This window comes from Gossypium arboreum, chromosome 8, assembly GCF_025698485.1.
Source record: "Gossypium arboreum isolate Shixiya-1 chromosome 8, ASM2569848v2, whole genome shotgun sequence".
NCBI lineage: Eukaryota > Viridiplantae > Streptophyta > Magnoliopsida > Malvales > Malvaceae > Gossypium > Gossypium arboreum.
Window position 1 is genome coordinate 139,721,346 of NC_069077.1, and position 15,276 is coordinate 139,736,621.

General features: G+C 33.3%; 1 protein-coding gene across 1 annotated transcript; it reads right to left on the bottom strand.

Moving 5' to 3' along the window:
* Positions 1-884: 884 nt before the first annotated feature.
* LOC108469418 (protein disulfide-isomerase 5-3) lies at positions 885-14,311 on the bottom strand. Its single transcript, XM_017770304.1, has 15 exons — positions 14,271-14,311; positions 13,546-13,636; positions 13,293-13,387; positions 12,249-12,306; positions 11,641-11,825; positions 11,457-11,514; positions 11,045-11,085; positions 10,877-10,951; positions 10,574-10,630; positions 4,198-4,264; positions 3,968-4,087; positions 3,627-3,848; positions 2,460-2,621; positions 1,786-1,863; positions 885-962 (listed from the first exon to the last, which is right to left on the bottom strand). Exons 1-15 carry the CDS (start codon positions 14,309-14,311, stop codon positions 885-887), a joined length of 1,428 nt encoding a protein of 475 aa, XP_017625793.1.
* Positions 14,312-15,276: the final 965 nt, after the last annotated feature.

The following is a 15,276-nucleotide window of genomic DNA, read 5'->3' on the forward strand; positions in this document are numbered from 1 at the left end:
ATTCCACCAAAAAATATTATTAATATAAATTTTGAACCTAATTTAATTTAATTGATGATATAATTAATCAAATTCAAAATATTTATATAGAGTGATTTATATTTGAAATATCTTAAATTTGAAATAATTTTAAAAAGGTTTAAATAATTTGAATTAAAATAATTCAAACTCGAAATGATTTAAATATGAAACAATTCAAACTTAAATTTTAAAGTTTCTGTTTATTTCGATTTAAGGAATAATTCTGGATTTGAATCGCTTTGAGTTATAATTATTTAGAGTATGAATTATTTTGAATTTCAAATCATATTTTTAAGTTAAATTATTATGAGATCGAATTATTTCAAATTCGATTACTTTAAATTTATATCATTCTAAATTATTTAAATTTTTCCGGATTTGAATTGTTTCAATTCAAATCATTTAAAATTTATATCAATTTTCTATTCAAGACAATTTGGAATTAAATTACTATAGATTCAAGAATTTGAGTTATACGAATTCGGATTGTTGCTCAGAAATGTTGAATATGAGTTAAAATTAATTAAATTAAATTTTCAATTTTGAGAAAAAACTTGTTCGAGGATAAGAATTGTACCTTCGGGTTGATTTCCCAGCAAATCAATGAACTTGAAGAAAAAGAAAAAGGTAAGAATCAACAATATTTTCTCAGTAAAAAACCATACATGGATTATGGTTGGGGTTGATTTCCCAGCAAATCAATGAACTTGAAGACAAAAGTAAGAATGAACAATATTTTCCCAGTAAACAAGCAGAAGCTAAAATGGTTACATTTCAACTGTGTTTTTCCATAAAATCATCCTCATCACTCGTTACAAATCTTTACATAGTAACAAAATTGTCTCTCTTTTTTTGCTTGCCTGTCAAATGTTTTTGCCTATCTCCATTTTTTTCATCAGCCTTATTGTAATGTATAAGATTGAATCCAAAATCCCAGCAACCTGCAATCCGTGGAGAAGATTTATGAACACTAGAGTTAAGGTTGTAATTGAGTCTAGCTCAACTAAAATTTCACTAGAAATTTAAACTTGACTTAAATTTAATTTAATTTCATTTTTAAAGCTTAAACTTGGTTCAGATAAAAATCGACCTCCCTCAAACAGGCTGGATGAAACTCGTTTACCTATTAAAAAACCAGCTTGATGTTCATGCTCAACTTCAATCTCTATAGTTCGCTAAAACCCAAGCTAGACTTCAAATTGAGATTTATCTAGAATAATAGATTAAATAATTCTCAAATAATTTGGTACTTTATTTTTATAATGTCATTAGTTAATTTAAATAATTAACATCAATAATTAATGATATTTGAATCGGACCGGAACAGCTAGTTAGACTAAATATCAATCAAGGTATTAGTTCAAAAAATGACATTAAACTGTTTGAATTAAAAACTGGTACGAATCAATTGAATTGAATTTTAAAAAAAAAGTTAATATTTTAGTCGGACTGACGAACCAATAACTTGATTAGTCGACTACTGATCTGGTTCTAAAAACATTGCCATTAATTATTTTGATTAAAATAATAATACAAGTTTTCTTTTCTAAAAAGATCCCTTTTAAATCATCCTACTAAAAAAGATTTATTGTTATTAAGAAAAAATATAAATTTATATTTTAATTGAATTAGTTAATGATATTAATTATTTAGATAAACTATTAATATTATAAAATAGATAATCTAAATTTTAAACTAGAGTATAATAGATGAATCAAATAAAAGATTCCGAAAATGATCCAAGAAAGACTGTAAGATACTAACCGTGAAAACACCTCCAATTATAGCGCAAACATTGGTGAGAAAGTGTGACAATGATTTTGGGTTTTCGGTTATTAAAACCTGTGTAAGAAAAAGGAAAGGAATATGTCAAATTTTGCTTCTTCTTCTTCTTTTTTTTTTTAATTTAGTTTTAATTTTTTTTGAGTTAAATTTGATATTTAATTTTTTAAAAAGAGTCGGATTTGATCATTAATCTTTTGAAAAAAGAGTTGAAATGATGTTTTTTAACAAGAATACAACTAAAATGTTAAATTTTTAAACACAGCAACCTAGGTAATACTCCACGAGTACTTCATACTAATTTATTTTGAACTTTTATAAACATTTTATGTATCTAAATTTTGATTTTTATAATTTTTGAATTATTTGTTGATGAAACCATGACGTGCACTTGAACTGTTATACGATTTATCAAGTCAATAACATTAAAAATTAATATTTTAGAGATCATTAAAAATATAATTTGACTCTTTTATAAAAGATTAAAGGTCAAAATTAACTCAAAAAAGAATAAAAATCAAAAAAAAAAAATATAAACGTTGAGGATTAAATTTATTATTATACTAAGTGAAAATTGTCCAACTAAAGAAAAAACCAGAAGGATTGAAGGTAAAAACCTGGTTAAATGTAATTAAGCAGTTTTGAAGAATAATTACCTGCATTGGAGATAACCAGAAATGAAATTTGGCAACAGGCATGTTTACGCTTTGTGCCAGACTGCTGTGTGCTGTGTACTCGTATTGCTCGATTAACGAACTTTCATGAGAAGATTTGACCGTAACCACCTCTGTTTTCACTACTTGAAGGTAATGTTCAATCTGAAAAAAGTAATTAAGAATGGTGATGCTTGTAAGTTTAAAGAGTTTTCTTCTAGTTCCTGTGGCTTATCTTTCAGATTTTGCACCATATTACAAGGTTTTTTTCAAATCTGTTCATTCTAAGTCTTTAATTTAATTTTAAAATTCAATCAAATCAATCAAAATACAAATTTGATTCAATCCAATTTAATTTTAAAAAAGTCAACTATTTAAATTTGTCTAATCTAAACTTGAATTAATCCGAACTCAAATTGTTTCAAACCCTAATTTGATCCAAATCTAACACAACTTGAGTCTAAAGCGTTTTGAACATAAAAGACATGAACAAATAACCTGAATTAGAAGAGGGGACTAGAACATTAAATATCTGACTTATCATGACTAAATTCGAAAAACTCAAACCTCAAACCTAGTTGACTTGAATCTAAAAAAAAAACTAAATTCAAAACGATTTGAACTTGAAAAGATTTGAATTTAAAATTCACTCAAACTTGAAATGATTTAAATATGAGACTAACTAAAATGAAATGACCCGGAAAAATTAAAATTCAAATTGGATTAATATAAATTGGCCCGATTTACCCAATTGATTAATCAAATTTTTCTAATGGCTTAAGCTAAATTCAAAATGACTTAAACTCGAAAATATTTAAATCTGAAAATAATTCAAACTTAAAATGATCCAAATATAATACTAAACAAAATAAAATTTAATTTGAATTAATATAAATTAGCCCGATTTACCCAATTGAGTATCTAGTTTTCCTAATGGCAATTGCCATAATTTCTGCTGAAGAGTCACGCTATAGATTATAGATTCCTAACGAGTTCTTAGAATACAATATTGTTATTGTGGTTTAAATATGCACTTAGTATCTTACTCCACCAATTGATTGCTTTGTGGAAAAAGGTAGATAAAAAGAAGATTCACGGTCAACACATTGGCACTTAAAATGGAAAACGCGCAATTGAAACAGAAAGTATCATATGAAAGAATGAACTTACTGTAACATTTACGTCTAAATCCTGGTGATTAATGAATGATCGACCGTTCAACTTATCGTGGCGTCTACCGAGATACGGTATTAGTCGCTTCACATCACTTAGTACTCGGGGTGAAATTATTTTACCAAAGGAAAGATGGCCAATGACATGAGACATGTTCATTTGAGAAGAGTCAAAAGAATGGGCTCCTGAACGAGACGAAATGATAAGGTTGCCAGGAACCTGCATATTGCAACACCAAGTGCTTTCAGTTTTTAAGAAATAAATAAATGATTGGACAGACAAATAATACGTAAAATAAGTACAATTGTCAGAATCTAATCTGGGATTGTAATTATCACCTTTTTCACACGCACGTATCCTTCAATTCTGCATCCTCCTGTCAATGGTGCTGGTCTATTCTTCTCTAAAGCCGGCTTCTGGTTCTCCAATGGAGTAGGTGAGACCAGTTCTTCCATTGCCTGGAAGAAACGACGATTGCAATGGTTCATGCATGCACCTTCATCTAATATGGTTTCTGAAACCGATCAGTAATTGGAAATAGCCATTTTAAATCAAATTTTAGGTGTACCTTAACCAGTGAGTCTGTATCACGATCTCCATAATAAGATTCATGTTCATGGTGTCCATAGTCATCCCTAAAGTACTTACAAGTCAGGCAAGGAAAATCCGCATACAGAAGGTTCAGCCGCATTAAATAGCTAGGAAGAAATAATCTTCTAGAATCTAGAGTGTTGAAAAGTCAAAAATGGTGGGTGGTGGGAGGTGCAATTGGCACCGAAAGAAAAAAAAGTGGCAAGCAACTTGTTTAAAGTTGAATGGGATAATTGCAATTTTGGTCCCTAATTTTTTAGGCCATTTGCAAGTTAGTCCCTGAGCCTTAACTATAAATAGGCCTAACCATTACTCATTTCAATCATCCCAACCAATCTTTCTCTCTTAGTTTTCTCTCTTCTCCCATTTGAGAATTCTTAAGGAATTCTATTTGTTTGTAATATTTTGGAGATAGTAAAGTTATCATCCGGTGTTAGTGCAGGGGACGTAGGTATAATTTACGAACCTCGTTAAAACTCTTGTGTTCTTTCTTGTCCTATTTTTCTTTCAATATTTGAGGGTATAATAGTAGTATTTAATTGTGCTATTAAATTACTATAAAGGGATATTCGACTAAGGAAAGACTTGGTATTTAAGAGATCCTTGTGATCCACCTCTCTTCCCAGGAATTGAACTTTGTGTGATTTTTTAGTACAATAATTTACACGCTCCGACCCTATTGAAACAACAAGTGGTATCGAGAGAAGGTTAATCGTAGTATGCTCTGTGGTTGCGCTTAAACCGATCTTCCACATCGAAAAGATTTCCTTAGGTATATTGAAAGATTATGGAGAAAAGCGGTCGGTGTAGGAGCTTCAACATCGTCCATGTGGACAAGACCGACAATTGCAAATGCAAGATTGGCGTAGAGATCTTTGATGGCACGGGCCATTTTGGTATGTGGCAAAGTGAGGTTCTAGATGCCCTTTTCAGAGGTCTAGACATTGCCATTGATGAAGAGAAACCAGATGATGTACGGAGAAAGATTGGAAGGCGATCAATCGGTTGGCATGTGGCACAATTCGATCATGCCTTTCTCGAGAAGAGGTATGCTTTTTCAAAGGAGACTTCGCAAATAAGTTGTGGGTGGCACTTGAAGAAAAATTTTGAAGAAAACAGTCAAAATAAGCTCCACTTGAAGAAAAGACATTTCGCTTCACTTACGTCCCAAGTACCACAATGAATGATCACATCACCAAATTTAATCAGTTAGTCACCGATTTCTTTGAATATGGATGAGACATTCAAAGATGAAGATTTGGCTTTGATGCTGTTGGGGTCACTTCCTGAGGAGTTTGAGTTCCTAGAAACTACTCTACTTCATGGCAGGAGTGATATATCTCTGAGCGAAGTCTGTGCGGCCTTATACAGTTATGAACAGAGAAAGAAGGACAAACAGAAAAACTCAATCAGAAATACAGAAGCTTTAGTAGTCCGAGGTCGTTCATACACTCGGAAGAAAACTCAAAAGGGGAGATCAAAGTCAAAGTCCAGACTCGGGAAAGATGAATGTACCTTTTGTCATGAGAAAGGCCACTGGAAGAAAAATTGTCCAAAGCTGAAGAATAAGGGAAAAGCTGCTGTAGATGCTTGTGTTGCAAAGCATGATACCAGTGACTCTGAATTATCACTGGTTGCATCATCATCGTCGTTCCATTCAGATGAGTGGATATTGGATTCGGGTTGTACCTATCATATGTCCCCTAACCGGGAGTGGTTCTCTGATTTAGTAGAACTAAATGGAGGAGTTGTTTATATGGGCAATGACAATGCCTGTAAAACTGTTGGGATAGGTTCAATCCAATTAAAGAATCAAGATGGATCAACCAGAGTTCTAACTGATGTTCGGTACGTGCCCAGTTTGAAGAAAAATCTCATCTCATTGGGAGCCTTGGAATCCAATGGTTCAGTTGTTACTATGAGAGATGGGGTTTTGAAAGTGACATCTGGCGACTTGTGATATTGAAGGGCATCGGGAAAAATAACTTGTATTACTACCAAGGTAGTACAGTTATTGGAGCGATCATTGCAGACTTCCAGTAACAAAGAATTGGACTCAATGCGGTTGTGGCATATGAAGTTGGGACATGCCGTGAAAAATCCTTGCAAATTCGCAAAGCAAGGATTGTTGAAAGGTGCAAAGGCTTGCAAATTAAAATTTTACGAGCATTGTGTTCGGGAAAGCAAAAGAGAGTGAAATTGAAAGACTGCTATCCATAATACAAAAGGTATTTTGGAATATGTTCACTCGAGATGTGTGGGGCCTTCCAAAACACTTTCGTTGGGAGGAAAACACTACTTTGTTACTTTTGTTGATGACTTTTCCGAAGAGTTTGGGTGTATACCATGAAAACTAAAGATGAAGTGCTTGGAGTTTTTCTTAAATGGAAAACTATGATCGAAAACCGACCGGCAAGAAAATCAAGCGGCTTAGAACGGACAATGGAGGGAATATAGAAGTGATCCGTTCTTCGATGTGTGCCAAGAGTATGGTATTGTTCGACACTTCACGATTAGGGATACACCACAGCAGAATGGAGTGGCAGAGCGTATGAATCGAACATTCTTGGAGAAAGTTCGATGTATGTTGTCCAATCTTTGGGTTGGGCAAGCAATTTTGGTTGAGGTTTGTGACATACCGCCATCTTGTTAATCGTTTGCCATCATCTGCATTAGAAAGAAAAACTCCTATGGAGGTATGGTGCGGAAAACCCATTCTGATTATGATTCCTTACATGTGTTTGGATCCACTGCATATTACCATGTGAAGGAGTCAAAGTTAGATCCGAGGGCAAAGAAAGCTCTTTATGGAAATCACTTCGGAGTGAAGGGATTTCGTCTTTGGTGCTTAAGCACAAAGAAAATGATCTGTAGAGAGATGTTACCTTTGATGAATCGCCACATTGAAAAAGGTAGCAGATGAAGATATTCAGACAAGCGATACTCCACAAGCAGGTGGAGTGTACTCCAAAACAGTGGAGTTTGAGCAGATGGGGATTTGCCCAGTTAATAAGTCTAATTCTCCACCACAATGGAGGAATTAGAGGTTGAAGAGGTTCGACCCAAGAACCATTAAGTACACGAACGATTGCGATTGCAAGGCCAAGGAGAAAAATTCGTAAACCTACTCGATTATCGATATGGTGGCCTCGCCCTTCCGTTGTTGATGATGATATTCCTATCACTTATCAAGAAGCAATGCAAAGCTTAGAAAGTGATAAATGGAAAAGCGCCATGGATGAAGAAATGCAATCTCTCTGAAGAACAATACTTGGGAGTTGGCGCAATTACCGAAAAGGTAAAAGGGCAATCGGATGCAAGTGGGTATTCGCAAAGAAAGATGGATCTCCTAGCAAGAAAGATGTTCGCTACAAGGCAAGGTTGGCGACTAAAGGCTACGCCGAAGGAGGGAATTGACTACAATGATGTATTTTCCTGTTGTGAAGCATTCCTCCATTAGAATTTTGTTGGCCTTGGTAGCACAGTTGAATTTGGAGCTAGCTCAACTTGATGTTAAAACGGCTTTCTTGCATGGTGAGTTAGAAGAGGAGATCTATATGACTCGGCCGAAGGATACAAAGATCTTGGTGGTAGAAATTGGGTTTGTAAGTGAACAAATCGCTATATGGATTGAAGCAATCCCCGAGGCAGTAGTACAAGCGATTTGATAGCTTTATGAAAAGGTAGAAGTACACAAGAAGCAAATATGACAATTGTGTGTATTTGCAGAAGCTACATGACGGATCTTTCATTTATCTACTCTTGTATGTTGATGATATGTTAATCGCTCAAGAGCCAAAAGAGATAGATAAGCTGAAGGCTCAGTTGAATCAAGAGTTCGAGATGAAAGATCTAGGTGAGGCCAAGAAGATTCTCGGCATGGAGATAAGTAGAGATAGACAGAGAGGCAAGCTTTGTTTGAATCAGAAGCAATATCTGAAAAAGGTATTACAATGTTTTGGTGTAAATGAAAACACTAAACATGTAAGTACCCCACTTGCTTCTCATTTGAAACTTAGTGCTCAATTATCTCCGAAAATTGAAGAAGAAAGAGAATATATGGCAAAAGTCCCATATGCTAATGCAGTTGGGAGTTTGATGTATCTTGATGGTGTGTCTGTGACCGACATTTCACAAGCTGTTGGAGTTGTGAGCGGTATATGCATGATCCTCGAAAAGGACATTGGCAAGTCAGTGAAATGGATTCTACGGTATCTTGAAAACCGTAGATGTTGGTTTAATTTTGAACAGGATGAAGCACTTGGTCGGTTTGTAGTCGGATATGTTGATTCCGACTTTCTTTGGTGATTTAGATAAACGTCGTTCAACTACGGGTATCTGTTTACTCTTGCGAAAGCCCCAGTGAGTTGGAAGTCTACCTTACAGTCTACAGTAGCTGTGTCTACTACAGAAGCGGAATATATGGCAGTTACAGAAGCTGTTAAGAAGGCTATTTGGCTTAATGGATTGTTGAAAGACTTGGGAGTTGTTCAAAGTCACATTAGTCTATATTGTGACAATCGAGCGCTATTCATTTAGCAAAAAATCAAGTCTATCATTCAAGAACCAAGCATATCGACGTAAGATATCACTTTGTGCGGGAAGTCTTTGAAAAGGAAAAATTCTACTTGAGAAGATTCCGAAGCAGATAATCCTGCAGATATGATGACCAAAGTGGTAACAACAATCAAGTTTAATCATTGTTTGAACTTGATTAACATCCCGAGAATTTGAGCACCTTCAGTGTATGGCGCCGAGAGCGCATTTGGAGGCATTACAAAAGATAGCTTTATCGAATTTGGGGAGTTGAAAGAAGTGAAGATGTGATTATCCTAATCAAATCTTCAAGGTGGAGATTGTTGAAAAGTCAAAAATGATGGGTGGTGGGAGGTGCAATTGGCACCGAAAGAAAAAAGTGGCAAGCAACTTGTTTAAAGTTGAATGGGATAATTGCAATTTTGGTCCCTAATTTTTAGGCCATTTGCAAGTTAGTCCCTGAGCCTTAACTATAAATAGGCCTAACCATTTCTCATTTCAATCATCCCAACCAATCTTTCTCTCTTAGTTTTCTCTTCTCCCATTTGAGAATTCTTAAGGAATTCTATTTGTTTGTAATATTTTGGAGATAGTAAAGTTATCATCTGGTGTTAGTGCCCGAGGACGTAGGTATAATTTACCGAACCTCGTTAAAACTCTTGTGTTCTTTCTTGTCCTATTTTTCTTTCAATATTTGAGGGTATAATAGTAGTATTTAATTGTGCTATTAAATTACTATAAAAGGGATATTCTGACTAAGGAAAGACTTGGTATTTAAGAGATCCTTGTGATCCACCTCTCTTCCCTGGGAATTGAACTTTGTGTGATTTTTTAGTACAATAATTTACACGCTTCCGACCCTATTGAAACAACATAGAGTTCGTGGTCAAATGAATGTGGAAGGTTAAAATAGGACATATACGAGCTTCATATACTCCTTTTTGGTTATTAATGCCTCTGGCAATAGTGGTGTCCGATTATTCCTTACAGAATCACTGCATGTGGAGAAAGTTGTGGAACTAAGCAAAATTGGCTAGTAAGATTTTAAGGCTTGCTCGATGAGATGTTTTGGAGAGTATGACTTGAGGCTCATATACAGATACTGTTATGAATTCTACTCCTTAACCCTTATCCAGAGTACAAGTGCTCTTTTTCTCTTCCTTTCCTCATTGATCAAACTATGCACCTACAATTAAGTTTGCAAGTATAGCAATTTTTTACAAAAATGAGTTATATAAGTGTAATTTACATGAAACTACTATTATATCTACTATCTTCATAACTTCTCTCTCATTATTCACTACAAATAAATGAACATGATTTCGTTCACTCTCATCACTCATAATTTATAACATGTTCTTGTGAATTAACCTATATTCCTCCCATCACTTAGTTTTATAACCATTCTTTGGGGTTAACTATTTTAGAAAGGCTATAGGTAGAAGATTCAAAATTTTAAATTTTATTTAGGAGATTTTTTTTAATTGTTTAGCAACCTTAACACTCCAAAATCCTCTCTACAGCGTTCTTTTTACAATTTACAATAACCAATGTAATTCTTATCTTTCTCAGCCTCTTATTTGCTTCCATCATCACTGCCTGTCACCTTACTTATTTTTCATAAACTGCTCCAATCTTTCTCCATGAAATCTATTTTACTAAATTGTAACGTTTCGTACCTCTACCGAAAGAATCCTTTACAGTTTGTTGAGTAACAAGCAACGGTAAGAAAAGACAGAACCGGGGGGGGCAGGAACAGGACATTAAGTCATTGACATAAGGCTAGCAAAGATATGTACAATAATATTATCTTTTACCACAAATCACTGCCTTTTCGGAAAATGCGAATGGATGGATACCCTTGAACGTGATGCCTGTAATGAAAAGAACACAGAACAAGGAAGCACACAGTAATTAGAAAACAAGAGAGAGAGAAAAAAAAATTAAACTTGTAGGAAAGCTATGGATAAAATACAACATTTGAAATAATTCTATATTAGAAGCAAAACAGTATTGTTTAAATAAATGAAGTGGTACCTCTAACACAAGTTAGTGGTCAAATAATGACATATAATCATATTCTAAGACAAAAAGTGTCAAAACAACAAAAAAAAAAATACCTCTTACATAAGTCAACTGCTTCGGTGCAATCAACTTTTGCCAAAATAATACGTCCATCCTTGTCTGGATCATACCTGTAAAAACAAAGGGCGCAAATTTCTGTGCTAAATCAAGAAACTGTGTACACACTAATTCTTTTGGAAAAAGAAAAATACGCCTGTTCAGACCTTTCTTTAATTATCTTTGCAGCTTTCTCCCACGATGATCTCTGAAACCAAAGAAACATTGTTGAGGAAACTTATAATAAGCTAAGAAGACACTCGAGCTCAAAATCCTAAAAAGGAACAGCTCTATGCTCATTATAAAGGAACAAGAACAAAAAACTAAGAAACACTTTACATCAGAGAGGATAATAGAGGGTCATTACAATACTCACTTATCAAAAAAAGAAAAAAAATATATAGCTGGTCATAATATAAAAGTACATAATCACAACATTAGTTAATTGAAACAGAAGATATGGCAACTACATCAGCATCCTGTACAAAATTAGTTATGAATGATTCCTACACACAGCTGAAAAGCTAGACAATAATGCTTTCAGCCAGTACTTCAAGACAAAGATCATGCATGGATTACCAGGCGAGTGCTCCAATAGCACCAAGGAGCAAAAAAATTGACGACCAAAATTGGATGCCTGCAAGAAAGACATTAAAAACAAGTAGATAGAGGTATTACCAAGATTAGAAATCAACAAAGAAAGCACCAAAGTGGGAATATACACACATAAATTAAATGGCTTGCGATTTTGTATTCAACTTACTCCTGTGAAACTTTGGCAAAGCTATCACTATTCAATGATACGGAACCCTCAACAGCTTCATCATCAGCTTCATCTCCGTGCTGAATGACGTGTGGAACAGGTTCTGAATGAAACTCAATAGCCTTGTGCCTTAATTGTGGATCTATAGAAAACTTTCGAATCGTTTTTGTTATATTCAACCTGTTCTGAAAACAGAAAGCACAAATTTAGTCATATGGACCGAAGTTTATATGTCAAAATGCCATCGAGGAAAAACATTCAGGCCTCTTGAAGAATGGAGTATGAATATAAATATTGACAGGAAAATATTTAAAAAATACTCAGGCATAGGCGTGTGGTATATTTCGTTTTCTTTAGCATAAAAACATTATGATATAAATTTACGAAAAAAATATAGGGAACAAGAATATAGCTTATCCAAAATTTTCCAGACATAATCTATGCCAGGCATTTGAACTTTGAAGTGCATTATTAAGTTTCCAGCCGTTAAAACATTTTGGAGCAAGGGCAAGATCCATCTCTTATAAGATTTAGTGATAAGCAGGAGCATAAGTTATCCTTTTCAATAAAGTTAAGCAGAAGAAACACATCTGATGATAGATTCTTACAGTTCCCAAGGCATCACTCACGTCAACAGATGCAAATTCACATGAAAGCGCTGGAAAACTGGAGATCAAAAAGAATTGTCAGCCAACCTAATTATCTATCATTAAAAATAAAGCTTGAAAAATGTTAAAGGATATTGAAGAAATAAACATACATATTAAGATCACTGAAACCGTAGCAACCTATGACAGCTTTGAAGAAAATCAATTTAGTCATGTTCAAATATGCATGCATGGTTAATTGGCACGTAGCAACATAAAGCCAACGGTTACCAAAAATCTGTCTAGAACTCTCAAAAGCAGCAAAAAGTACCCCCTGGAACCACAATATGATGTAATCTTATCGTTTATTTGCTAATCAAGCAAGAATAATACAACAGTCTTTTCTTGCTAAGCTAAATTGACACCAAATATGAGATAAAGCGGAAACTTAAGTATCGTCATGTTCTCAACACCTGAATTCAATACTTTTCAAGCCACTACTGCCCAGTACACTGTCTATAAAAGTATATATACAAAGAAATAAAAATTTATATAACCACCTGTTCGATCTGCAAAGTAAAAATCCCTCTGCTTCTAATTTGACGTGAAGTTCACTTGGACCTTTGATATAGTAGCAATAAACAGCTATTATCACAGTTCAGCCAGGAATCATCCATGTACATGTACATTCACATATAGTGTATATATATACACTAATAGATATACTCAACCTATTCTTTCTTCTTCATTTTTTAACTTTTTAAACAAGACCGGACAAACAACCATGACAGGCAACATGATGATGCCTGTCAAAGTACAAGGCTAACTCTCACAGGACAAAGATTACCTCAACTTATTCCTATTATCTTTAATAAATGAGATAAAGATGATGCATCCATAAAGGAAATTGGGGGAAAAAAGCCAACAGCAGCTGTTACTTCAAGACCCAAGATCAAGACTGTATGCTAGGACACTGCCACATAAACCTAAAGACTTTAACTACATAGAGGCTTTCCAACCTAATGAGAACATCAGATGAATTCAATGTACAGAAAATGAATGCACCTGATGTTAAAATCAATGCGTAAAAAGTCCCCATCAGAACTATTGTCAATAATAATAGATGTCGAGGTGCTGACTGTTAAATATTTATTCAGTTCCTGCAAAATATATATCGCAAATTATAATTAAGGGGAATGGCAACGACTACTGAGATAAAAATATGTCAGATAAATGTTGTTTGGATAAAAAAAAAATCAACTCTACACACCAACCACGTCAAATCAAATCGAAGTTGAAGAACAGAAAAGCTGCCTACCATTCCAAATAAAAATATCATAGCCAATGCAGTTGCAATGGACAACCATGCACCCGATACCGATGCCTCTGTCAAATCTCTAGGGAATTTCCTGCAGAAAAAGAAAATAATAATTGATGAAAATCATACTACCATGACACTTAACATTTACTTAACCATACAATAGATATCCTTGAAAAAAAAACAAAAAACAAAAACAAAAACAAAAAAAACTTTAAGAAAAGGAATTTTAACCAAGAATTTCAGCAGATGACTTATGCTATAATTGGTAACCTCAACGTGAAATTGAAATTTGAAATGCATGTATAAATTAAGGTTAAATTTTAAATTCATTGCTTAATGTATATATTAATGAATTTAAAAGGTAAACATAAATGTTATATTTACGTACATTTTATTACACAAATTACACTATTTTGAATTTGAAATTTAAGCTCTCAAAAAACTTAATCAGAGAGATAAACCTCAATATCTTTGAACGAAGAATTTCAGCTCATACGTCACATTACTAACGAAGTCTTAGCAACCAAACAAGAATTCATCAAATTCATTGAAACGGATAATAAACCGAAGCTAGCAGGTAGCTTTCATTTTCCAGTACATAAATAAATAAAAAAGAACTTTCAAACCTTATAAAATGCTTAGATTCATAAAAAAATTTCAAACTTAAATTAATTCGCATCAATCATCATAAACTTTTAAAAGAAAGAATGCGATCTACGAACCTGTAAAAATCAACGGCTTTGAACTTGCTTAAAGAAATCATGGCTGATATTAATCATTCAAAATCAGATTTCAAAAGAGAAATATTTTTGAAATGAATATATATATATATATAAATTAAAAACAGAAATTTAAATTCCAAGAAATCTGGCAATTGAAAAAGAGCATTCTTTCCGAATGGTTGTACGAGGGAGAAGCAATAGCGTTTAACTCTCGTTCCTTTTATACGTGGATTTCTTCTTCTTCTTCTTCTTTTCATACTTTTATTATTTTATCTTTTTTTAATACAGGTATTCTTTTATATAGCTAGCACTAATTAGACCGGCTGGATTACCCATTCAAACCTAAATGTCACTCGAAATTTGAGAAGGTTTGAGTAAAAATATTATATCAAAAAAATAAATTTGAGAAAAAAATCAGGTTCAATTAAAATATGAGTTAGACTCAAGCTTGAACATCTAAGATCCGGCTCGACCCATTTATAAGTTTATAATATTTTATATTATGCAATTTATGACACATTAAAAAAATCTATACTAAATACAAAATATTACTCTAATATAAACATTAAAATAATATTAAGATTACTATATAAAATTTTTAATAAATAAAAAGGTATAAAATTATTAAATATTAAAATAATATAATATAAATATTTTAAAAAATAATATGGACGAGCGTAAAATAGAATTAGGTTAGTCTTTTGTAAATATAGACAAGTTTGGGCAAAATTTTTTGCCCATGTTTTGGATTAGGTCGAGTTTGGAAAAACATAAAGTATGTTATTCTCGTACTTAGGCTCGGCTTGAACCCGTCTCAACCCGGCACACGAGCACCTCTAACTGTAATTGACTACAAACAAGGCTAGCTACATTTTGCAGGAAAATCGAAGTGTTGTTCTTTAAAGTATGCTATGTAAGATAAATGAGGGCAAATATGAGAAATAATTTTTTTTTGAATATTTCAATATTTATTTAGGTTAATTATTAATGAAACTTAGTAAAAAAA

Coding starts and splice junctions, on each gene's coding strand:
- LOC108469418 (XM_017770304.1), bottom strand. CDS start 14,311: ATGATTTCTTTAAGCAAGTTCAAAGCCGTTGATTTTTACAG. Junction 13,388..13,545: donor TGATATTTTTATTTGGAATG/GTAGGCAGCTTT, acceptor TATATTTTGCAG/GAACTGAATAAATATTTAAC. Junction 10,952..11,044: donor GCAAAGATAATTAAAGAAAG/GTCTGAACAGGC, acceptor TTGTTTTTACAG/GTATGATCCAGACAAGGATG.